The sequence below is a fragment of the Nothoprocta perdicaria genome, unplaced genomic scaffold, assembly GCF_003342845.1.
Source record: "Nothoprocta perdicaria isolate Ctin4 unplaced genomic scaffold, notPer1 scaffold_136, whole genome shotgun sequence".
Classification (NCBI taxonomy): Eukaryota; Metazoa; Chordata; class Aves; order Tinamiformes; family Tinamidae; genus Nothoprocta; species Nothoprocta perdicaria.
In genome coordinates, this window is record NW_020454494.1 from 863,859 (window position 1) to 889,290 (window position 25,432).

The 25,432-nt window shown below is 40.2% G+C and overlaps 1 protein-coding gene across 2 annotated transcripts in view; it reads left to right on the forward strand.

Moving 5' to 3' along the window:
• Window positions 1-25,432, forward strand: part of ARHGEF10 (Rho guanine nucleotide exchange factor 10) — an 89,614-nt gene that overhangs the window by 47,432 nt on the left and 16,750 nt on the right. For both annotated transcript variants that reach the window (XM_026033896.1, XM_026033897.1), the window contains 8 exons: window positions 5,701-5,816; window positions 7,522-7,649; window positions 8,187-8,287; window positions 9,575-9,696; window positions 13,147-13,233; window positions 14,537-14,760; window positions 15,288-15,445; window positions 25,022-25,164. In XM_026033896.1, coding sequence (XP_025889681.1) covers window positions 5,701-5,816; window positions 7,522-7,649; window positions 8,187-8,287; window positions 9,575-9,696; window positions 13,147-13,233; window positions 14,537-14,760; window positions 15,288-15,445; window positions 25,022-25,164 — 1,079 coding nt within the window. The remainder of the gene's footprint in view (window positions 1-5,700; window positions 5,817-7,521; window positions 7,650-8,186; window positions 8,288-9,574; window positions 9,697-13,146; window positions 13,234-14,536; window positions 14,761-15,287; window positions 15,446-25,021; window positions 25,165-25,432) is intronic.

Consider the following 25,432-nt stretch of genomic DNA (forward strand, 5'->3'; position numbering starts at 1 on the left):
CTCCACATTGTCCTGTGGTGGGACTGCAGCTCCGTGTTTCCTCACGCTCTCATTTCCTCTTCCTCCTCCTTTGCCACGGGACAGTTGTTTCTGTGCTGTATATATCAGAAATATTTATGGCATTTTTTATTTATGGCATATTTCTAAAATTCCCTGCCCTGTCAGGACTAGCTCAAATTTTATATAATTCCTAAGTCACACTCATAATGTAGAAGATGGTTCTCACTCTCTTAAAAAAGGCTTTGCTTTCCCTTGGCATTCTTGCATAATTTCAGCCACTGGTGGTATAGCACTGTGAAGTGCTTGGGTTGGATATTTTGCACACTATTTGCGGTTGCAAGCTGTTGATTTTATCTTCCTATTACTCAAGCTGTACSAACAAACAGTTTTGTGGTTGGACTGTATTTTTTTATTTTTGTGTGCAGCCTGCTTGTCTCRGTGTTCACATCAGATACAATGAGACATATCCTGAGACAGGGCTCAGTGCTCATGTAATTACTACTTGAGAACAAGGAATTAGCAGCTGATGGGAATGCGAAGTTAAAAATACTTGTCAGATTAAGGCCTGGGAGATTTGTTTCCCAGCTCTGCTATATATATGTACTGGATTACCTTAGGGACTTGGTTCTTTATCTGTGATTAGGGCTCAAGGAGCTCCCCTGCTTGGCATAASAGTTGGGATAAATACATTAAACAGCTTTGGAAGCGCAGTTTTGGTCATTAAGCTCATCACAATAACTGCTAGATGCTTTCATGGTTAAAGTATGATTAGAATTTATTTGCTCGGAGGTGGTAGTCTGAATGTCATCTCATTTTTTATGATCAGGCTCTTTGCATTGAATGAAGATGATGTTGTGCCCTGACTGGGTTGATCATTAGATTTGCTTGCCCTGTATCTGTGTTAAATAGTTTGTATTCTAATAATCTCAAGGTTTTATTGCGTATCAGCTAACACTCTGTATGTGTTTGTGCTTTTCCTTTCTGGATTCAGTTAGATTATGTTAATAAATCAGAATGGGAATCATGCTGTAGTGTACTGGGCTACTCACCATTTTATTGATGCTAGCCAAAAAAGCTCTTGTTTTCTGAGATGATGATGGATTTCCCATTTACTTTAAGTTCAAAACCTAGAGATTGATACCACTGTAAGTATATATGTGGTTTGAAGCTGTAAATGTCATATAATCTAAGGTGAGCTACATTTGAGCTACAGTAGCTCAGATTTTTCAGGAGAATTTAACTTTAACTTTGATGTCAAATCRCAAGTTGAATTTGACATAAAAGGACAAATGGGGTTAAAGTAGAAAGTCTGCCTTTTATAAGCTTGAACTTGGGCAGTGTTTTTGGTATTGCACTGAAATTTCAATTGGCTGTTTAATTGCTGTTGTAAAAAGACCAAAACTCCCACTCCCTGCCTACTCTTTCTAGATGCCCATGGAAACAGGAACCGTGTGTGTAACCAGGCTGAAGGACACAAGCAGAGGTGGTGGTGCTGGTGCTGCTGTACAGGCTTYGCTTGCCCAAGGGAATGGGCGGCAAGTGCCCAGTTCTGCTTTGTCACTGGCTTTAACGTTGATAAAGAATTTTCCGAAGCAAGGAATCAGCAGGAGGGAGGAGCTTCCGGMATCTGGCTGCTGGAGTGATCTGTCGAGTTTTGCGCAGAGGTTAAGGACAGGAAAGGATTTTTGTCAATGGCCTGGGAAGTGAAAGCCAGGTATTTTGAGAGAAAGGTATTTTGAGGGAAGTGAAGGCCAGGTACCGTGAGCCACACGCGGATGATTCAGTGGGAGGAAGCCGTGTGAGTGGACTCAGCTCCAAAGACCAAATCACAACTGGCAAATCAAATTAGGGAGCTGTCCGGCTTCAGAGGAGTCTTTAAATCTGGCATCTTTTCTAAACTTGCCTTTTAATTTTTCGTTGCCCCTCAGTATTGCTGGAACTGTGCTCTGGGAAATGGCCTGTTCCCTTTTGGTTGAGGTTTTTGCATGTCACTATTAAATTTCTTTTCATAGAATGTGTAGTCTCACCTCAGAGTTCAGTATGTCTCGGCATCAATCAGTGTAGTCTTTCTAATAAACTTGAATTGCCATAAAACRTTAATTCTGGCTGCAAGTCAGCAAGTTTGTTTCCAAGCAGTGTATATCACATTTTTGAGATGCATGGTAAAAGAGATAGGGATTATATTTTTTGCCGCTAATGTGATATATGAAACACAAATATAGGAACATCTGCCCTATGAGSAAAGGCTGAGAGAGCTGGGCCTGTTCAGCCTGGAGAAGAGAAGGCTGAGGGGGGACCTGATCAGCGTGTATAAATACCTCAAGGGAGGCAGTGAGGAGGAGGGGGGCGGCCTCTTTTCAGTGGTGGCCAGTGATAGGACTAGAGGAAATGGCTTCAAACTGAAGCACCAAAAGTTCCACAGGAACTTAARGAAAAATGTCTTGACTGTGACGGTGACAGAGTCCTGGAACAGGCTGCCCAGAGAGGCTGTGGAGTCTCCTTCTGTGGAGCTCTTAAAACCCGCTTGGATGCAGCCCTGTGCCATGTGCTTTGGGTGGCCCTGTGTGTGCAGGGCGGGGTTGGACTGGTCCCTTCCTCTGGAGGTTCCTTCCAACCTTGAGCATTCTGTGATTCTCCCAGGTGCCACTCGGGCTGGTGGAATAAAGAGGGCCCCTGTAAAGAGGGGGGCCCACTGGCAAGGGCGCCTGGAGGCGGCAGGTCGGCTGCCTGCAAAGGGCTACGAGTTGCTGGCGAGCAAGCAAAATAGGTGTTCAGTGGCATACCTAAAATAGCTGGGGATCAGCTCCTACCCCTGCTTCATCTCACAGCAAACATCTGTTTAAACTTCAACCCTATTTCTTCTTCTTTCTAAAGCACACACCTTAATAGATCTGGCTGTTAACAGATCTATCTCGATTAGATTTCATAGTYAGAGCAGGGAACTATGTATTTTGCATGAATTCCCAATTTTTGGTGCCAAGCTTGCCCTCTGCAGGGCCTTTTGCAACAGGCCTTGATTTTTTTCTGGTAAGATCTTAGCAACAGAGGAGTTGCAGGAAAGAATTCCTGCTAACGTGTGTGTGGCCAGGGTTTCTCCCTTCAGCTGTGAGTGGAATGCAGAGGACTTTGCCTGCTGGGTCACGTGTGCGAGGATGGGTCAGGGCCCCTTGCGCCTCTGTGCCATTCCCCRGCCACGTCGCTCTCGGGATGCTCTCAGCAGCTGGGAGGAACCTTCTCCGAATGGGGGTTTCATGTCAGGAAATGGGTTGATTTGCAGCTTGGTAATTAGCTAGAGTGGCTTGGAAATGGGAGGGAAGGGGCTTTATCATCATTAAAAGTTTTTACAACTTTTCAAAGTTGTTTAAAAAAAAAAAAAAGTCATTATGGGGAGGAAGCCAAGAGTTTTCTCATTGTTTTCCATGGAAATACAAAGAAAGAGTGGACACCCATCCCAAAATAGCCAGCAAATGGACACTTTGCAGTGGTCAGGGAGCGTGTGTAGGCTGGAGCAGTTGGTTATTGAGCAGATTCCTGTTCCCTTTCTGGCTCTGAACTGAGCCAGGAACCCCACCTCCTTCACTGAGGAAAAACCCTCCATCAGAATCCCCACATCAATCAGCTACTAACATATTGTTAACCTCTAACGAGCTAAACAAGCGAATCCTATTTTAAAAGATGTTCTCATTAACTCTTGCAGGACCAAAGTCAGATATGAATTTGCTGTAACTTATAACTCAATATCCAGACATAACTCGAATGGTAAATTTTGACAGAATTTTGGTTGATCATCCCTGATCTCTTACCTTTCTGTGTCAAATTACCTTTCTGTGCTTCAGCTTGTGCTCACTAAGGGTCTGTCTGAAAACATGATGATAACTGTGGCTACTCACCAGGCCTTTTCTGACCCCTTAAATTTCTTCTTAGTTCAGCTACTTCTGCTTTAGAATATCAGAGGATGGAAACAAATTCTCCTTAATTATTTTTTTCATTCAATTTTTTTTTTTTTTGGCTAAAACTTCGTTCTTTAACAAATGAGCCTAAAATCACTTCAGTTGAGGTTTTAGTGACTCAACTCCTTGCACGCTTTCAGCTTTTCACAGCTTGCTAGTTGTGAATTTTCACGTGGTTTAGACTCACAAATTTCTGAAATAGCCTTAGTGCTTTTTTCTGTGTTGCAGCTTGGACTGATCAATAGTGGAATTTATAAACAGCAGGTAAGTAAATGGATTTGTGCCAGAAACAAAACTGCCAGTTACTTATAGTTGGGCTAAACTGCATTTTGCTGTAGTTCTCTCAGACCTCTGTTAACACTGAGTGATCTGTTGTTGTTTCAAGTAAATCCTTTGAAATAAASAATTTGTTGTGCCCAGGAACTAGCAATTCTGGCACTTTATAGTTATTGTAGACATCAGTCAGAAAACAGATGTTAGCTAACAGAAGAAGAGGGATACAGGGAGGCACCTCTTTAGAATTTTCAGGTGTTAATCTTTCTACTTTTTGGACCAGAGAAAGTCAAAATGCAGCTTAAGGGAAGTATGCATTCAACAGCTACTGAGAAGTCTTTAAAAAAAAAAAAAAATCTAAAAACCTACTCTGAAGAACATAATCYAAAAACTCTTCCTCTTTGGTCTATTTTGGAATTATTCCTTTTTTTTTGCATACAATAAATGGAATAATCTTTTCTTAAAGGCTGTTCTGCCTGTGAGGAGGAGCAGGRCTGCCTTGTGCTCTCGATTAACATGCAGTGCAGAGGAGCTCCATCTGCTCTGTGCCAGGGAAATAGCCCTGAGTGCATGGGCGCCCWGTTCAGTGCTCAAGGGCAAGGCACAGAAACCTTTTTCCTCCTTTTTTTTCCCCATTGCACCRGTCGCAGGAAGAGGTCTATGAAATGGATGTGTTTTGGGTGTCCCAGCTAGAAAACAGGCAGCGCATGGGCAGGGAGCCCCCAGGGTGCAGCTCATCCTGCTGCTGGGCTGTCCTCGGGGTGCAGGGCAAGCGGCCGCCTCCAGAGACGTCTCGCCCCAAGGCTTAAGAAACTGTGAGTTTTAAACAACCATGATGAAGGCAGCAAATAACTTTTCGGACTTGTCACATGAGCAAAAGCAATGTTCATGAAGGGCACTGAAACTAATGTGTTACAGGAAATCTACTGCTCGATGCTGATGAAAAATTCCATGTAATTCRGAGCTTTGGAGGATTTGTCCTTGCTGAAGCCAGTGAAGCTTTGATGTTTGGCACAGTTGTAGTGCATGGTTATTAAATTACAGACACTGTGCTCCCTYGTACTAGATAAACAAGCTCTGCTCTAAATTGTAGTTGTAAAAGGCAATGATAAGGTGAGCAGAAAGGAAATGCCCGTGGTAACACCAGGATATGCACAGATACCTATAATTTCCAGTGACGCATTTCCCAATTATCTGGCTGTGGGGACGTGGATCAGCAAAGTAAAAGAGCTGTGACATGTGTATAAATAAAACACTCTGATTTTTAGAACTAATGAATATGTATCTATACAAGAGTATAATAGTGTTTTTTTTACAATATGGAAGGAACAAAACCTGTWCTGATAATGCTCAGTTTTCACACAGTGTTAAGAAGTAGTGACTCATGTTAATGGTATTACATTTATCCTGCTTTCYTTCTTCGCTGAGAATTGCATCTTTKTATTATGTGTAATCTAATGTTTTTTATTCATTGCAGACAAGCTGTATATGGGACCAGGGCAACTRTACCATGATCTGCAGAACCTCTTGCATGATTTGAATGTAGTTGGCCAAATTAGTCAATTAATAGTCAGCCTTAAGGGAAACTACCAGGTAAATAAATAAAGCTGGATTTATTTTTAAATGTGCTCCAGTTGCAAGGTGGTACAGTCAGTCGCTTTCTAAGAGCTCTCCATAGAGAGTAAAATCATTTTTAACTCCAGTAATTAATTTACTGTTAAATGCTTAGACTTGTAAGTAGATTACAGCTGCCTTTTTAAAATYGTGTTTTTCTCGATTGTTTTTATGTGTAGGTGGATACTACAAGTGTCTGCATTTGCTCAGTAGCTGCTAAGCTTACTTGGAAACAGAATTACATTTTAGTCTTAAAAAATTGCTTTCTTATAGTCAGGCAGCATAGTAGTAAGAAAGCTGATTTTCCTTTTTTTTCCTTGTTTTAGTGTTATTGGTTAAAGCACTTGATGCCCATTCAAACACATCATCCTGGCTTTCAAGGAGAAGCTGTATTCATGACTAAATGCAAATCATAAAAACATGACAGGATTTTCAGTGGAATTTTGAAAGTAATTTGCTTCATCCTTATTCACATCCGTTTTTCAGCATGTATTCTGCCAAATATATCAAGGAGGTTAACACAGAATTTCAAAATGAATTCTCCACACTCATAGAACTTTACAGATTTGTTTTCTTTTTGGCCCTTTGGTTAGCACACATTTTTGACTTCTTCTTGCAACTGTAAGACCTATAAATGTGCGCACATGCACGTGTGAATATGTGTATGGGTCTCTGAGTTTCTCTTGTGGTGTCTTGCTCTGAGTCAAGGGCATGAAATAAAAAGTCAAACTCGCTGAGGGCATGCACTGTGAAGGAATGCTAGAGAAACTGATTTTAAACAAAATTTTGCAAGTTCTCGAAGATGAATTTCAGCTCAATGATTGGGTATAAACATTTCGTACATCAGAGACAAGACATTCAGCTGCTGAAATACACAATTGCKTTTTGCAATTGTAAAATTTAAGCAATGTGCCAGGTACAGATGCATAAGTAAATTTGAACAATTTGGTTGAGGAATTAAGTCAGCTTCTTTCTTTTGGGGAAAAAGAAGCTTCAATTTTCATAAAATTCTAACTGCTTGAAATTAATGTACTTTTGCATACCAGAAGCTTGTTGCTACCGCTCAAGTGTACTTACCCATGAGGCTGCCTATTAGACTTGCAGGGATATTACTGTTTCAGCATCCTCCTGGAGCACATTCCAATCACACAAAGACCTTTCATGATTACCACATATTTTAGCGAAAATGTACAGAAGGTATGATTTATAAGCTTTTTCTGTGAGATATTTTAGAAAATTTCASAGAATCACAGAGTATTTAAGGTTGGAAGGGAYCTCTACAGATCATCTAGTCCAACCTTCCTGCTCAAGCAGGCACACCTAGAGCATGTGGCACAGGGTGGCCATTTGGATGCATTTGGGATACCTATTTGGGGTATCTTTGTAATTGTTCCTTTGAAATGAAGTGAAAGGGTCATGCACACACCTGAAGCAAATTCATATTTGTTAATCAGACAGTATAATTTCTGTAACATCAAGCTCTGAACAATGTAAATTGTAGTATAAATACATTATTAAATCGCTATACGTATTTTTGAAATGCATTTACAAATCCATCTAAATTATTCACGGTTAAAATATCAACTTCAAGAATTGTTATTTTTAAGGAAAGCTCATCGTAGCATATGGGAAATAGGCCAGTAGGCTGGTGCTGAATCTAAACTTAAACTTTTTATTTTTTCAGAACTTGAACCCATCGGTAGCCCATGACTGGACATCAGGCTTACAAAAACTGATCTTGAAAAAAGAAGATGAGATTAGGGCTGCAGATCGCTGTAGAATCCAGCTACAACTTCCAGGAAAGCAGGACAAGTCAGTAGTAACCTTGATTGTGAAGCTTTCTAAATGTGCTTGTGTCTTTCGCATAGAAATATCAGAGAAACTTCAGTTCTTCCTCCTCTTCTATCTCTACAGTTGGCCTCTGACTACTGTTCCCATGTCATTACAATGGCAATTTTCACTCATGACAGAGCATTACCAGTTTTTGAGCGTTGTAGAGTTTTTTCCTTTTGCTCAGTGTGGTTTTTGATGGAAGAGTAGCTGTGGCAATGACCCTTCATGGGGAGTAGCCACTGTTGTACTGATTTACCAAGGGGTGACTCTTTCGTGTGATTTCATGCAGCAAGTTTTGGCAGCAAGGCAGCAAGGTATGTGACGTGTTTCGTCACTGCCTGCCTGTCAGTATCTGAGTTGTCTTCTCTGAAATACAAGAAAATAATGAGATTTCATCATCTGGCTCAACATTTTTAGCTTTGACTGTATCTCACACTCGTATTCCAGAATGACTACTTTTTTTTTTCCTTTTTTTTTTTTTTTTTTCCTTTTTCTTTTTTCCCCCCTGTCTTGCAGGTCTGGGCGGCCTACTTTCTTTACAGCTGTATTCAATACATTTACCCCTGCAATCAAACAGTCTTGGATCAACAATTTACAAATGGCTAAGCTGGCCCTTGGTAATTCTTAGTTACTTAAACTAACAAGCGAGATAGTTCTCAATGTACTGTATGTTACAGAAATCAAAATTGCTTTGTGAAAGTCTGTCTGAAGATGTTAAAATGGCAGTACACTAGATAGTAGTGATTGTATATCATTGCAAAATAATGATATTCCAGAAAGGATGAGGGATTCATTATGAAGTAATATAATTTCCACAATATATTAATGAAGTCTGCTGTGTTCTATACTAACATCACTTGTCTGTGTCAGAACTAGTGAAATACAGTAGAGGACAGGAAGTTGGAAGTTACTCCACTTTATTTCTTATATCTTCAAATCYTACAAACTTTCCAGACATTTGTCTTTCAGGAACAAATTTCTCAGTTTTGGCTTATGAACAACTTTAGCTGGAACTAGAAGATGACAGTAAAGCTGTTGGGTTCATCTGTTTAGCTTTCTGAGCTAAAAGAATTACTTTCATCATTTTAAAATTATGTGATAATTCTATAGATGGATTCCTGAAACCACAAGCTTGGGGTGGGGATAAAGTGCCTTTTTTAATTATAATCCTATCATCCTCAGTGGAGAGAGGATCAGTAACAAGCCTGCCCTCAGGGGGAGCAATGAGAAATGTGCTGTCCTGCTTTGTTATTAGACCCATGTACTTTCACAGGGGGCCTAATTTGGAAAGTTGATGGGCACATTGTGTGCCTCAACTGAGACAAATCTAGGATATGCAGCTGATAGAAAGCAAGTTTTTCTAGCACCTCCTCAAAAGAAGACACTTTTTCTATCCCACTGAGGGCAGACAAAAAATAAAATTAAAAAAAGGGAGAGAAGACATCTCTGTCATTCCATGAGGAAGAGCCTTGCAATTACAGTAAATAGTGGCTGTTAGGCATGCCACTTAAGTTCAGCAGAGAAATGATGATGTTTGCAGTTTCTGTTTGCTGGTCTAAAATGAGATTTGGTAGCATGTTTAAGCAAGTATCCTGTTCCTGTTTTAATATCCTACTGTCAAGATGGTTAGGAGAGGCTGGCAAGACTGCTAAGTAAACACCCTTTAAATTTTGCTAGTATTAGCTGCTATTTTTGCATTAATAATATGTACATGGTCTAGTGTATAGAAATTCTGCTTCTACTTTTAAGCATCATTTGTTCCTTCGGAAGCGTAGATGGCAGGAGAAGGGCCCGATMAGTACTAACCAGTTCCAGAAATGTTTGGTTCTGCTCTGTGAAGGGGTGTAAGCAATTCTACACTGAAAGTGCTGGGGGATATTTACTGTTTGTTCTTGCCATTACAGCGGAGGATAATCTGTTAGGTTGGTTCTGTGTAGAAGAGGATGGGAATCAGATCAAAAAGGAGAAACATCCTCTTCTTGTTAGACACATGCCAGTGATGATGGCCAAACAACAAGAGTTTAAGGTAAACAGAATTGTTATATGAAGTAACAGTGGCTAAAGGATACTATACTGTAGATAGTTCTGGGAGTTTAAGTTGAGCCCCACACTCTTAATTTCCTGCTAACATATGTCTTGCTGCAAGGCCAATAGCAATGGAGACTCCAAGGACAAAATACCTGTCACCTTTGAGACACTGAGAAGTATAGTGCTTGCTTTTAAATGGCATGATATCCAATTTCAGGTGTAAGCTCCTCACTCAAATAAAATAAAACTGCTAGAAATTTTGAGTTGATCTTGGGGTTTTCCTGTCGTTGTATGGACTGGCAATGTGAACTGCAATTGGGMATCTCATCACCCATAGCTCTTCTATATGGGTGTGACTGCACTGAGTCCTGTTCAAATTTTAGATTTTCATGAATGCACAAAGATCAAATTATTGAAAATAATTCCATTTTATAAGGTCATATATAAAAATGTATTTCTGTTCTGAAGGACARCATAAAAGTTGTCCTAAAACCTTGGTTCCTATGTCTGAACTCCTATCTATGACTGGCTTTAGTGAAGAAAATAAATACARCAAGTCCAGAGGAGCAGTGCTAGATATTCTTTCTTGCTATGCATCAATAAGATTTCTTATTGGGTCATYGATTACCTATGTGCTAAAACCCGATGGAAATAAAGGTTGTAGAGGTATGGCCAGAACCCTAATGTTGACRTGACCGCATAGGTACCGCCTAAAGCCTGAGCAAGTCTGTTCATTGCTCGTTCCTAGGACAGTCTGCCCAGGAAGGAAGTTCAGCTGGCAGCTTCCCTGTAAGCAGGTGCATGCCAGTGTGGGCATCAGGGGAGGGTATCCACTCTCTGGAGGTGTTGCAATGCTCAAGGGTTGTAAATCGGGCCATTCCTGTGACACTTTCTCAGGGTGGTGCTGCAACTTGCAGAAACCAAAGTCTACTTAAAGTTCCCTGTCTCCCATAAAACCCCACATTGTATCATTCATATAGCATTAAACACTCAGCTTTGACTATATTAAGGGTTAATAAATTCACCACTTGCTAAATAATCCAATTAATATTAAGAAAATTCAAAATAGTTTGTTTCCTTAGAGCCAGTGTGTTTTTAAGCCCTGTTTGCCCGTGCCAGGTGCTGTGGAGGCCTGGACCTAACTTCGATAACCAAGTTACAACAGGAAGCAAAAGCCTGTAGCCCTTCCAGTTACATGCCTGTATCTATAGGTATATGTGTAGGTTATTATATATAATAACCTTTGCCATGGCCACTCAGCAGACACAGGGTTTGCCAGCATTTGACTGAGCTTTAGGCCAGCTTTGCATGTTTTGCAGCTCTTACAGCTTCCCTCGAGCCTGGCTGCCTTTCCTCATGCTCCTAAGGCCTAGCCACTACTGGGCAAATCATTTAATATTCCCTTGTTTTGTGGTTTGGCCCATGGGCTCTCGCTCGAGCAACCCAGCGTGTCAGCCCTCACTGTGCTGCTCGCTCTGGCCGGCACGGAGCGCAGCCTGTGATTTCTTCCATCTGAGTTTACTTGTACCTAGGGCCATCATTCTGCAAAGAGCTTCTGTGAAATTGGAGGGCCGAGCTACCACCGTTTAAACATGGAAAACAACCTCGGTTTTGATAGGACACAAACTAACTGGGAAATGTGGCAAGCAGCTCAAGGAACATCCAGCAGGCAGGCGGCCTTCTCCTTCATTAGTGCTGTATTTAGCTGTCACAGCTACTGCAAATCACCATTACCAGAGTACRGTTTCAACATGTGTTAAGCAGGATAGGCATAAATTGGCATGGCGAGCTGCTCTTTTCTTTTTTTCTTCCTCGTTGCTGATGCATGTGTTTACATATTTTATCCTCATGGTGAATTATTTAGCAACCAAGTAACCCTGGTTTTGCTACTGCTAATCTCTTGGTAGTGCCTGCTGACTTCAAGGAGAATTGTGAAATGCTTTGCGCTTTCAAAAAGTAAATAAATTAAACTGCAAATTTAGCTTTCTAATTTATACCTGCGTTTTATTTTTTAATTTAAATTTTAATTTAATTTAAAAAATTAATTTAAAATATATTTTTTAAATTACTCAGTTCAGTGATATTACATTGCCATGTTCTGTAGCAATGCCAGGTTAGGCRTGTAGAAATGACAGTTAACACGTGGTTCTAGAAGCCCAAGCAATATAATCACAGTATCAGTGTTGTCCAAGACGAGACCATCCAAGTGCCTTATAGAGAACTTTAAYACTTTAAAGGTTCTTCATCAGGAACCTTTTTACTCTGCAGAACATTGTCCTGTGTTCGATTGTAGATTGCTTTAATGTGTTTTAAGATACTTACATAATCTTTAGGATGTTCTGCCATTGATATTGCAGGAAACATGGAAATCCGTGGCTGATGAAATGCCCCTGTTTAGTGTCAGTAAATTGGGGCTTGTGTGCCTCTCTGAGTAGAGATGGATTTAAATTTAGAGGATTTATCTTGAGTCTGATATTAGTTTGAGCATTTGCTTAAATGAACAGGATGATGAAGTCTTGATTTTGCTTATTAATTTACTGTCAGTGCCAGAATGACATGAAGTTGATAGGGAGTGGGAGTATTATGGAGAGCAGGATTAGTGTTCAAAATGAATAAAATATGTGGAGAAGTAACCTAGAAAAATAATAGGATGTCTGCACAAGGTATGCTCAGGGAGAAATAAATAGCTTTTCAAGTACAGATTTTGGGATGGTTCAATAGGAAGTCTGTAAAAGTAATTTTTAGTAGAACAACCAGCTAAGGATTGGCAGCAACATAAAATATTTATCAAGATCAAATAACCAATGGAACTTACCAAACGGGTTTGGAAGAGTTTATCCTTCATTAGTAGAGTTCCTGACATCCCTACTGGAACAGCATGTTCAGTTTGGAGAGTTCTCCATTTACAAATATATGGAGCTGGTGGAGAGTTGCCAACTGAAAAACAGGGATGATAATCAGGAATTTTAAAATAAGATTTAAAAAAAAAATACTAATGATAATAATTGAATGTATTAAGTGGTAGTTTCTAGCCATGATGAAGAGGAGCCCTAGGAAGGGCCATAGCACGTGGCAGCCTTGCTGTATGTGACGGGTCACTGCCAAAGGGAAGGAAATAATCTGTGCTGGAGACGGGAATGAGAAGCACCAGGGCAGCAGGTGGAGCAGGGCCGGCCTCAGACGGGGCCCAGGGACACGGCGTGTGAGGCTGGAGGGGCAGCGGGGCAGAGCAGGGGACGGGTGAGGAGTGCCCAGGAGCAGGGGACACGACACGAGCGGGGATGAGCGGGCGCTGCCTCCTGCACCGGCTGCATGGGCCCCACCGCCCGCTCCCCCTGCCACCCTGGACACACTCCTGTGGCCTGGAGCGTCACAGCCCGGACACCAGGAAACGAGCAGGCCTCCTTACTAAAACAAAGGTGCTGACTGTTGTTCTCCTTGTTTGAAGATTGAATGTGCCGCCTATAATCCCGAGCCTTACCTCCCTGGAGAAGCCGAGTCGGATTTCTGTTCCATGGAGCATGGCTTTCTTTGGGTAAGCTCAGTTTTTAAATGTTAAAAAGAGTGGAAGATTTTTTTCCCCTCTTATTTTTTTCTTATTTTCTGTTATTCCTAGCAACATATGGATTCAAAACACTTGGATTTTTTTTTTATTTGTTCATTTTTATTTTAGATCAACTCCTATAAAGGGTAACTAGTAACTTTGTCCCTGTTCTCTATGTATGCTTTTTATTTGTGCATCTGATTTGTTTTTGTGGCAAAGTATGAACTCCAAAGTGCTGAGCCTGTCTAGAAGCAAGCGATGTCGTAATGGATAATGAAGGCTACTGAAACATATATGAGATTGCACTGTCCCACCATTTATTTTCATAATTTAAAACRTATTTTGGTCATATGCAGATATTCTAGTAGGGAAAGCAGGATAGCTGACACATTTTCAAAAAATCTRATGATTTCAGTAGTTTTTCTTCTTAGTACAATACTGTCATTATAGGGACTGACAGTTTGGATCCCTACAGAATTAAAAACAAAAGAATGATTGTGGTCAATTGTCCTTTTCAAGAAGACCTGTAATTGGTTTTTGTCTGTGCTGATTGGAAACAGTTATCACAAATATATGCCAACAAAATCTTTTTACTGCAGCATAATATTTTTTCTTCCTCTTTGTCACCCTATTTTGTTTCATATAAACATAGAAAGTAATTACGTAACAACATTTTGTTCTTCCCAGGCAGACATTTTTCACTCTTTCCAGCTCCCTAAAATATACATATTTGAGGACCTATTGATGAGATCTAGTCTTGGATCAGGGATATGTTTCCTTCATCAATAAATTTAAATGATGAATGATGTTAGTTCTGTTGGGTTATGCCCCTGTTCTGTTGGGTTACAGCATTTGCCTATAGACCTACTACTGTGCRAAGGACAGGCCTCAGCTATATTATTTAGTGTAAGAGTGTCTGGGATAATTAAAATAGCTATTAAAATAGTATTTTACACAGGTATTTGTTGTAATTATACAGATATGTATTGTATATGCGTATGATAGACTTCAAAAGAAGCACGATATTCCTTTTTTTGAAAAAAAGGAAAAAGGCTATACAGTATTGTTTGAGTACGCAGGGGATTCTGTGTTCTTATATAACATTTTAAATCTATTATGTTTGTGCTGAATTGCTCTTGTTTATGACTTGACCCATGGAAATTCATGTTCCTGTGCATAACTTAAGATGTGCTCTTAAGATGTGCTCTTTAATTAATTTATTCATTCTTGCTAATGCTGTTCTTGCTGGGCACAGGTATCAGTCTTAGCCCTATCTCATCTCTTTCTAATCCAGATTGGCAGTTGTACAAACCAGATGGGCCAGATTGCAATAGTGTCGTTTCAAAACTCCAGCCCCAAGGTTATTGAATGCTTCAATGTGGAATCACGGATTCTCTGCATGGTCTACATACCAGAGGAGGAGAAAGCAAAACAGTTAAACACGCTTCCTGACTCTGAAAACGGCCTTACGAAAGCTTCTAATGTGCCTACCATTTGCCTTGGCATGGAAGAAGGAAGGTGATTCTCATTTTTCATGTGTTGTAATACTATACAGTGTGCTATAATTTTGTTACTGTATAGCATTTGTTACTCTATAATGTCAGCTCTCAGTAAAGTTGTGACACTTTTGCTAGAAGATGCTTTATTTTTAGAATGTATTTAGTAGCCAGTGACCTGTACTTCTTCCTTACAACTAAAACAGTTCTGCAGGAGCATTTAGTCCATATTAATCTGAAACCAACAGGAAGTTGTAGGTAGATGTTTAATAAGAACATTGACTCTTGTTATGCCTCTTGGCTGAAGAAATATTTCTCCAGCCAAGATAAAGCAAAGAGCATTGTCATATGTTCTGTTTAAGTTATGGTAAATTGCCTGTGKAGATATTTTAGAGAGTCAAGGTAGTCCCTTTCATTCTCACCTTCCTGTGAGTAGAAGGTGAGAATCTTTGCCACAGCAATGTTTTCTAAACCTCTTCTGTGCATGTTCTAATAAGAACCAAATAAGCCATAACTTTGCAGGCTTACTGTTCCTTGCTTCTCTTTTAGCATATCTATTTACAAAAGTTGTCAAGGCTCAAAGAAAATTCGACTTCAACACTTCTTTGCTCCTGAAAAATCAACTGTTATGAGCTTAACATATATGTCTCAGTACTTGTTTGCTGGTTTGGTGAACGGGAACATCGCCGTGTACCCCAAAGCAGAAGGTAATGTGCTGATATGGTTTGGTAACATCCTGAGGTTCTCCTCTGTCAGTGTGTTTTGGCACAAGTAGGTTTTTCCTGCTCTGCACAGCTGCTGACCTAAGGTTACTATAGTTATAGGGGGGAAAGAAAAGCTTCCCAAAAAGATATTTTCTACTTTTTTTTATTGTATTTCTGAGTGCTATTAAATTCTTTGCTGTTCTTCCCAGTTTATTTGCTGTCACATAAAATACATATGAATGCTTGAAACTGTGCCCTGAAAACCTAAAAACTAAAGTCTTCAGTGGAGTGCAAGTCCACAGTATATGAGATAACAAATGGCACCACGTGTTTTGCACAGCACAATGCCAATTCCATTCATCTCCCCTGCTTTGAAGGAAGACAAAAATGCCCTATTAGCAGAAATTCTTGACTATCTCATTTGAAATGGTGGCTCAATTTTTATTGTACAGAAAGAAATCTTCCTTTGTGTGCAACTCATGCTTCACAGGAAGGGTCCTTTCACATTACTGTTGCAATCAGATTTTTTTTTTTTTTTTTTTTTTTTATCTAGCAAAAATAATTTGTGAAAAAATTTGAGCCTCAGGTCCCTCCAGATGGGAGATGCAGGTGCAGAGGCCGCTGCCCTGGCTAAGTGCAGAGCTGGTCTGCCCCACCAGAGATACCTGCAGGGTCCTGGTGCAGCCCAAATGAGCTGCTCTTCAGCTAGCACCTTCTGCCAGGCTTCTGCTGAAGAGACAACTTTGGTACCTTGAATATGTGGAAAAATGATGTGTAACAAATACTGTTCAATGTTAGATAATGTAAAGGTTTGAGGTACGTTATTTTGTTGTTGTTGCTTTCAAGAAACATCCAAAAGAAGTGTTGGAAACGAGATTTCCTTTCGCCAGTTGCCGTTGTCAGCTCAGTGGGTTTCTTCTTGTCTTCCTGACTGAGCTGTATTCTCTGATCCTAAGCCAGATGGTAGAGTTCAGCTCCCTTTAAAATTATTTTYTCAATTAAGACTAAATTTGTCCTTTTTTGATGGTACAAGAGTGGCCTTGATCACTGCTTCATGTTACCATTTTTGATGCTTCATTTCTCTTATGTATCTGGGTGAGGTAGAAAGACGGCCCTGTCATCTTCTGTGGAAGGGACTGGTAAATGTGAATTATGTAAGACTGTGACTGATCTTCTTACAAAAAAGAAGACTTTAAAAGGAAGAGTAGCCTCACTAGCAGTGCAGGTGAGAAAGGACACACAGGGCGCATGTGTGAGGAATGGAGCAGGCCTATTAACCGGAGAGAATTAGGGGATGGGCTGCAGAGTATATTGATGTGACCAGCACCGTAGGGACCCCTGTTCTTCCTCCCTCTGAAGAGCCCCGTTTGGTGCAGCTAGGTGTTCCGAAAGCCCCAGGAGGCCTTTCCCCCTCGGGAGAGCTGCAGCTCTGCGATGGGAAATGGCCATTCAGGTTTTTTCTGACCCRTCCTGCAGCGCCTTCCCCTGCAGTTTGGCCCCACTGGTGGTTCAGCTCTCCATGGCTCATAAACCCTGTGCAAATCAGTTGCTCCATATTAGCATTCACAGTCCTGGGCAGTTGCTGCCATGGTCATGTGCTGCAGCCAGCCCTGAAGGGKTTTTTTTATGAGCACTGACCTATTTTACCAGACAAGTGAATCYGAGTGCTGGAATAGGAGGGACAGAGAGCGCAGCCTGGCAGGAGTGTTGTGCAGTTCATCAGGGTCAGCCTCTGCTCTCTGCATCTCTGTTTTGTCTTTGGCCTATAAAGATAAAGAAGATTAAGGAGAGATTTAAAATTGAAAGTGAAAAAAAATCATTTGCGAGGAAAAAAGAGGAAGAGGGGGGAAAAAAAAAAAAGCTCCCAGCTTTACAAGGCATTCTGATTTAAAGCCTATTTTTAGAGAAGGGCAAATGTCATCAAATGCAGAGATAAGAGTAGTGCAGAGTTTTATAGGATTCCATGAATGAATAATGAGGAGGGATCTGTCTTCCAGGCTGCAAATGCATTTCASTTTTTATTTGGAGTTGTGATCCTTGTTCCTTCCACTGAAGCCAGACTGTGCAGCAGGGAAGTTCAGGTGCTGCTGTGCAAGGCAACCAGAGACCTCCGAGTTCTGTCACTTGTGTCCAGTCCTTAAACAGCTTTGATTTCCCTTCCTGTTTTCAGGTGGCTCAACATGTGTAAATATTTAACTTTGTTTGGAAGTAGCTGGTGCTCCCCTTCAACTTTCTTCACAAGAGAATTTTGTCAAGTCTGCAACATCCAGAGTGCACATCAGCTACAAAAAGCAATCTTGAAGTCTTGAAGTAATTTAAAATGGGAACTGAAAAGAGCATATAGGAAATGTATAGGAAAYTGAGGAATATGTGCATTGTAAGTGGGAGAGTTGGAGGTTCATATTGTCATGTGCTGCTTTATGGAGGGCAGTTGTGTTTTACTGGGCCACCTGCCTGTCAGTGTGCTTCACTTATTGGATATAAATTCTTTGAACCTAAGTGTATTTGAACATAAATTAAAAACAAGGTCAATGGGTAACTAAAAACTAAATCTAAAATCTAATCAGTTCCTTAGTGGGCTAAGATGGCAATTGGTCAAAGTGTCACAGACATATTAGGATGTAGATGAACTGATATTTTAGTCCTAAAAATAAATCACCCTTAATTTTATGTGGATGAAAAGACTTATTTGGGGAACCATAAAAATGCTACTGTGCAAATGCTGTTGTTATGTAAAGGAACACTGGTAATGCTGATTGCAAAGTCTACCTGACTCTTTACATATTAAAACCTTGTTTTCAGTGCTAATAACTTTGCAAACATAAATGAAATATTGTGTATTCAGATTTTGCTACAGGCTTGATTAATAGGAATATTTCCAGGCAAAGCACTTCTGTATGAGGTTAAGGAAAAAGTGTATTGTTCATCTATATTTAAAATAATTACAAAAAAACCCCAAACAAACACTTTGTCGTGATTGCAGACGGCCACGCAGATGTGTTTTCTGAATGATGTGATAGCAGAAAAGGTCAGTGCGTGCTTGACTTTCATTCACAAGAGTATCCTGGGAAAGGGAAATCACAACCTTTATAAATATAAGTGTATTGTCCAGGCATTACTGCAGCCAGTTCCAGGTACTTCCTTCTCATAAAGACACTGATTCATGCTTCCTTCCCCAAAAGACCCGTAAGGGATATGGAGAGAAACAGGAAAAAGTGAATGAAAACTCAGAATGGTTGTGGAAACAGTTGGAGAATTAGTACTTACTAATTTCAGGAAGAGTTTGGTTCAGTTAAGATTCAAGAATGGATGCACCAAAAAAAAAAAAAAAGCCTTGTTGCTGTGACCTCAGTGACTAGTGACTCTTAGGCTTGGAAGCTGCAGCTTCTATGGAGTGTGTGCAGCACCTGGAGGAGCCCCTGTGCTCCCCTAACCGGGAAGGAAGGCCAGAGCCCCCGGCACGCTCCTGAGAGAAACCTCCAAACAAGCCGACTGGAAAAAAGGTGTTTCTCTGGGTTGAAGAAGCTCCTGTCTGCACAGTGCAGAACTTACTCCTAGTATCAGGGTCTTAGGATGGGGAATGAGTCGAGGATCTGTTCCTTTTTTAAGCAGGAGAGGAGGAAGAGGACTTGTCTGAGTCTGCAATGGCTGAGGCACAACACTAGCCTCTCAGCAGAAGTAAGAGCTCTGTTTTATCAAGTGTACAGTTAATACATTATTTAATACATAAAACCTTGCTCTGTTGCAAGGGGAGAAAAAAAAAGGGGGGGGGGGGTCAGCTTTAGCAGGAAGAAGGGATCAGGAAGCAGCCWGCGTTGGTTGAATCTCTTTCCTCATAGAGAGAACTGACCCCACACATCCATCTACTGAGCCCGCAGAAAACTCTTACCTGTTCTAATAAAAACAGGTCTTGCCATTAGGTTTTGTTTGCAGAGCCTATTCTTCTGGGTGCATGCAGATTCTGGCCCCAAGGTTTAAGAAATTTGAACTTTGACGATTTCAGTCAAATACAAATGTGGTACGAGAACAAAAACTGCAGCAATTCCGGCCCTGCACGGAGCAGAACGTTGCATCCTTAGAGAGACTTCATGGGCAAAACCTCAGCCAGCCCTGGGGTCAGCTGAGAGCTTTGAGAACTTACTAGTACAAAAAGGCTTCGAGACACTGATAGAAATCCTCTGAAAGTGKTTATTGATTAAGGAGAAGGAGCCAAAATTAAAAGCAAATATAAAATCTTGTAATGAGGAATGATTAAAAGAGGTCAGGTCGGTTCATTAGGAAGACAGTCGTCGTGTTGTTTACCTTGACAAAGCCAGAGAGGAGGAGCACGTGCGGCCTAAGGGGCTGGTGCCGCATTTCAGAGTGCTGATGGGTTCACGCGTGGCTCCGATATCCAAAGAGTCAGTGAAAAATAAGGAATGATACTGAGCTTCTGCACAGAGAAGTGCTATAGGAGCAGAAATGAAYGCTGGTGTCTCGCTTGCATTACCGCTTTTGGCAGTATTCCCTGATACCATTACCAGGTGTATCCTGATGTTGCTATCAGTTGGTCTTTGCTTATCTCGTGCTGGGACTTTCAAGGTTACCTGTCTCTGTAATTTGAGGGAGGGCTCTGACCTGCTATTCAGCACGCAGAATTTATTGCCTGTCTAGAAAAACTGGCTATACAATGTGCAGCACATTGCATTCCTAGCTACAGTGGAATTCCTGCCCACAATTCCTACCCTGGAAGGGTGGATTCAAATCCCTCTGCTTCTTTCCATGTGACAAGATATGTGCTGAACTTCTCTCTGTTTCTCTGTCAACTGACTTACCCCTCACTAACGCTGGCCAAGGCACCATGTGGTGGGGAGAATACTTGTGCTCCACTGCACTAATAAACCAACAACCGCTGTTCCCAGGGCTGTGTTGGCAGCTCTGCTGAAATCGTCAACAGTGATGCTGGAAATCGTCAGTAGTGATGCTGAGCAGAGGAGGAAGTTACCGACAAAAAAACCCTGTCAATTTGAGCTCTCCTGAAAGTGTGGAGGGGAAGGGAAAATAACTGTGCACTGGAAAATGACTTTTGATGAGAAAATGTGTGTTTTATCAGGTCCTATCATCTAAAGACATAAGAGCACCAACAAATTATAAAATAATACTTCTTCCTTTTATTGAGTCATATGGAAACAAAACAGAAAAAGTAAAATGGCCAATATTTTGTCCTATAAAATGAATGCTGATTTGAAAAATTTCGTGGTCGATTTGATTTATACCTGATATACCTGATTGATTTGGTTTGAGGGAACAGAAGGAAAACTGGTTTTCTAGAATTATCCCCATAAAAATCATAAAGCTAAAGCAATGACAAAAAGCATTAATGGAAATTGCATCTTTATACATGAAAAGCTTGGCTGTATCTTATGGGCATAAGATTTCTTATTTTGATACAGCAAAGCAGACTTGATTTGAATATTGTAGGATACTTTTCAGCACTGGGATATAAATTATGGGACATACGATACTGGAGGAATTGCAAGTTACAGAGAATATTTTAAACAATGGTGGRAGGCAGGTATTATTGCTTAGCAATAATAGTGCTTAAAAATAATAGTTCTTAAGCGTTCATTTATTAAGTATTAGAAATTGTGAGAACTTATTTCTAAAAGACCCTGTATTTGATTTTTGTGCTGGCCTTGTATTCRGATTTTTGGATGCATCCCACAGATAACTGTACCTTAATCCCTACTGATCACGATGACATTTAGAGACTGCCACAGGCTGTCACGTACTGTCACACATATTAGGCATTTGATATCTTCATAGTAAATCTGCCCAGTTGTATTTATATATTGCACAGTTCTCTTTATATATTGYTAATATTTGTATGGACTTCTCTCACAAAGCAGAAATTAAATCCCGATCTGTTCTCCCACCTTTTCCTCCCTATTTTCAGGCTCGACCCTGTATTTGCTCAGGGTGCAAACTAACCTTCTGTAGCAGGATGTGTGCACTGCATTTTGCATTTCACACAGCAATATACTTCTAAGTAAACAATGGGTTTATTGTCTGTGGCTTTTCAGCATTCCAGAAAACCTTTTTAAAGCTAAAACCGTGTTTTATTTAAAAAGTAGAAATACAATATTGAGGATCAGAACTTTAGAACAGGCCACAGTCCTATGGAGAGTTCTGTGGTCGTTCTCCAGCTAGCTCTCTGGCAGCCACATTACGTGTATCCACTGCTTGTTTTTCCTTTGGTTGATTTGGTTTTTACAAAATGCTTTGGAGACTCTGCATGGGATCACGCTGGGCTCCTTGCCTGGCTTTGTCCTGTTTTAGGCCTTGAGTATTTGTTGACGAAAGTTTCATTTCGCCCCTTATGTCTTGTTTCTTTTTCTTATTACAAGAAAATCAATATAATAATTTAGGAACTATGCAAGTACTTTGTAACTAAAAATGAAGCTGTTGTGTATCTTTGACAAATACTCTAATTTAAAAACATATATAATAACACTGAACTTGTTAGAGGTACTTATCTAATATCTTCTGTCTGCTATTATCTAGACAAGTAAAATGTAAGTGGAAAGAAGCACCGTTTCCATTTTAGAACTGATGGATTTAGTGTCAGTTTACAGGAATTAGCCCAGATCAAGGATGAAGTCAGTGCAGGCAGGTATTTTGGTAGTGTCTGATGGGATTTTCCAARGGAGGCAGACAGTAGTTCATTTTCTGAAAAGTAGAGCTAGGGCCATCTTGAAACAGTTTATGAACAAGACTCAAATTTTCCAAGTAATTTGGCTATAAGGAAGAAATTCTTGGTCAGCAAAAGAAAGCYCCGACCCTCCTTTTTAGCCAGCAGATTGTGGTTAAGGCATTCACAGACGTATACTAGATTACCAAGCTTAATGCTTTTCCTGGCTGGAGAGGATTTGTACCCATGCTTCCCAGCTCACCAGAGATCTCCCTGTATAGCAAGAGAAGGAGAGGCAAAACCTCTCATTAAAACACTCTGCCACTGGCATAATTAATTGCACATTCACTGGTGCTAGGAGAGCAGCACAGCCGACCTATCATGTAAATACTGCCCTAATCACCAGACTAGAGAGCCTGCCCCTTTTATTCCCCTTTTCTGCTCACTGTCTCAGAAACTGTCAGCAATCTGTTCCTTTATAAATAAAAGGGAGCAGCAGCACTTGCAAAAAAATAAAATAAAATAAAAGACTACAGAATAGCTATATCACAAATCTATGATTTTTCTCTTGTGCTGGTGTCAAAATAGGGATTGGAGTTGCCTTACACATAAAAAAAAGTCCTATAATGTGAATAATGTGACATCTTCAACTAACATTTTTACATCTATCAAATCCCACTGAATTCATGAAGCTAACTGGATTGTGAAGCAACAGAAAAAGACTTTGTGGCAAATTGATAAATACTGAACTCTGTCTTGAAAAAAAATGCTTTTGAGTTTGTATTCTGCAGTGAACATCTGCCTGGTGTCACTGGTAAATTATCCTTTTTGCTGTTACATTTGCTGTTTTGCTGTTACATTTGATAATGACTTTAAATAAGACTTATCGAAACCACTAAAAAAAAGTTTAGTGCTTAGATATCTGAGTAGTTTCTTAGAAGCTAAGGGCATGAAAATCCAGATTCCCTGCCTTGTCCCCCAAAAAAGACCTGAAATGAGATTTAAGGAAAACTTAAATTCCAAAATGTGCAGTTGGACCCTTAAATCCCCACTTACCTGTCATTTCCTGCYCTTTATTTAGAGACTACTGAATATATTTAAGAAGGGGAGCTCCTGAGTTTAGTAAACAGTTTTGTCTGTACATGAAATGTGTTTGGTCTGAAAATTAACTACACAAAGAAGGAAACTTCTCGCTGACGGCATTTGCTCTGTGTCCCAATTCTCAGCCTTTGTTGTTCAGAAGAGGCAGTAGGACTGTACTAGAATTGTGCTGTTTTTTTCCCTGAATTGGAATTGTGGTCTTGGAGCTACGAGCTGGGGCTGCTGTGGTTTCTACTATCGGTGCATTTTTGTGTGGAGAGCTGAGGGGAAGCCCTCGTGCGCAGCGCGTGTTTCCTGAAGGCTTCACACTGAACACAGTGGCTAAAGTGTTTGGGGGACAGGCAGCCTTCACCTGGCAGTTAAATACAAGAATGTGGTAGCTAACAAGTAAAATCTTTTCTTTATTACTAATACTAGTTTATTTATTGCTAATGRTCCAGATGGGTCACAAAGAAGATAGAATGACCTCAACATCACTGGAGAATTTGCAGGCTAGGAATTGGAAATGGTTTTCTCACTTGCAAACTCAGGTCACGAAAATGAGTGTGACAGCCAGGAACTAGATGTCATTTTTACAAAGATGCTTTCAGAGCAGGGTTGTGTTCTAGGAGTGATTCAGCAAAGCTTCGGTGATTGCAGGTGGCAGCAGCCATCACGAGTTAGCAAAAGCTGGGGCCTGTCATCCGTGTTGTTGCTCCTGTTGTTGTGAAGCAGAATTTCAGTACTCCTACTACCTGAGCAGAGAGTGGCTGCTGCAGAAAAATAAAAAACATATTTTACATAAGTGCTCAATGAAAGGTGTGCTTACCATGATCTCATAAATCAGGACTGGAGTGGTTACTGAGTTGAAACCAGTGTCAATAAAGTGGACAGTGTTTCGGTGGCTTTTGTAGGAGGAAGACTCTCAATAGAGGAAATGGGATTTTTTCATATATGTTCTCTCTGAATGCAAAAATAGAACATTTTGATATTAGTACTGAAGCATCCTGGACAGAGGTACAGTGCTGTGGGTATTTCACGTTTAATGAGTGCTGAAATAAACAAATATTACAACAGTTATTCTGTTTAGTATGTCAAAATGATGTAAATACAAAAAACCACAACTACAAATATTTAAAAGTAGCTTATGTTGCTAGCTGTTAAATCTAGAGAGAAATTGGCTGCTTATCCTTCTTTCAAAGAGCTGTCAAGCGGGAGCGAGCCCAACAGTAAGCGGCAGCATGGACTTCTTGCCATCAGGTCCCTGCAAAACTGATTCTGCAACTTGTGCAGTCACACCATGCTTCGGATCTGCCAAATGCAGCCCACAGAAGACTCCGTGTTATAACTGGGGAAAAATAGAAAACCTGAGCAAACAAKATTGGAAGTTTAGTATTTTTCACATTCTTTCCTGATTGAAAGTTAGGTTACCTTGATACAGGTCAATTGTGATTTCTTCGTTAGCTGGGAGAAAATTGCTACATGAATTGCTACATGGACTGAATTTCCTCTAGAAAGGAAAGAAGTTGCATAAAAACAGCAATGTAGGCTTCCTTGTTTATCAATTAATCCAGATAAAATTTGTTCAGTTAACAAATGTGAATATTTGTGTTTTTCCTTAGTGTCATATACTAACCTTACAAACATAGGCTGGAAGGTAAAATTAAACATACAAAAAAACCCCAGCATAGTTGGAAGTAGCTAGATGAACTAGATGTTCCAAAGTCAGTTGCAATAAACAAAGACGTAATGTTTTTAAARCTATTTTAAAATAAATACTACAATTTTGTTATGTGTAATTTTTTTTTAATTTATTTTTTATTTTGAAGATGGAGCATGGAGTACAGAACCTCAGAAGATAGTGAAATTGGGGGTTTTGCCTGTTAGAAGCCTGCTGGTGATGGAAGATACCATTTGGGCTGCGTGTGGTGGACAAATATTTTTAATCAGTACTGAGACACATGCCATAGAGGTAAACGCTTTTAAAGGCATTATTTGTGTTCTATGCTGTGACATATAAGTGATGAAAATTAAAAATTAAAATCTACTTTAGAAACTTCAAGATTCAGGAAGCTTTTTATGAAATATGGCTTCAATTGGCTATCTTTCTATAAAATGTAGTTCCTTGTGGTTTGAAATTCTACCATGACTTTCATTACTCACATCTGAGTAATTTTCTCCAGTGTTATCATAAGGAGGATGGTACTTGTTGAGTACTTGAGGCAATAGAATCATAGAAT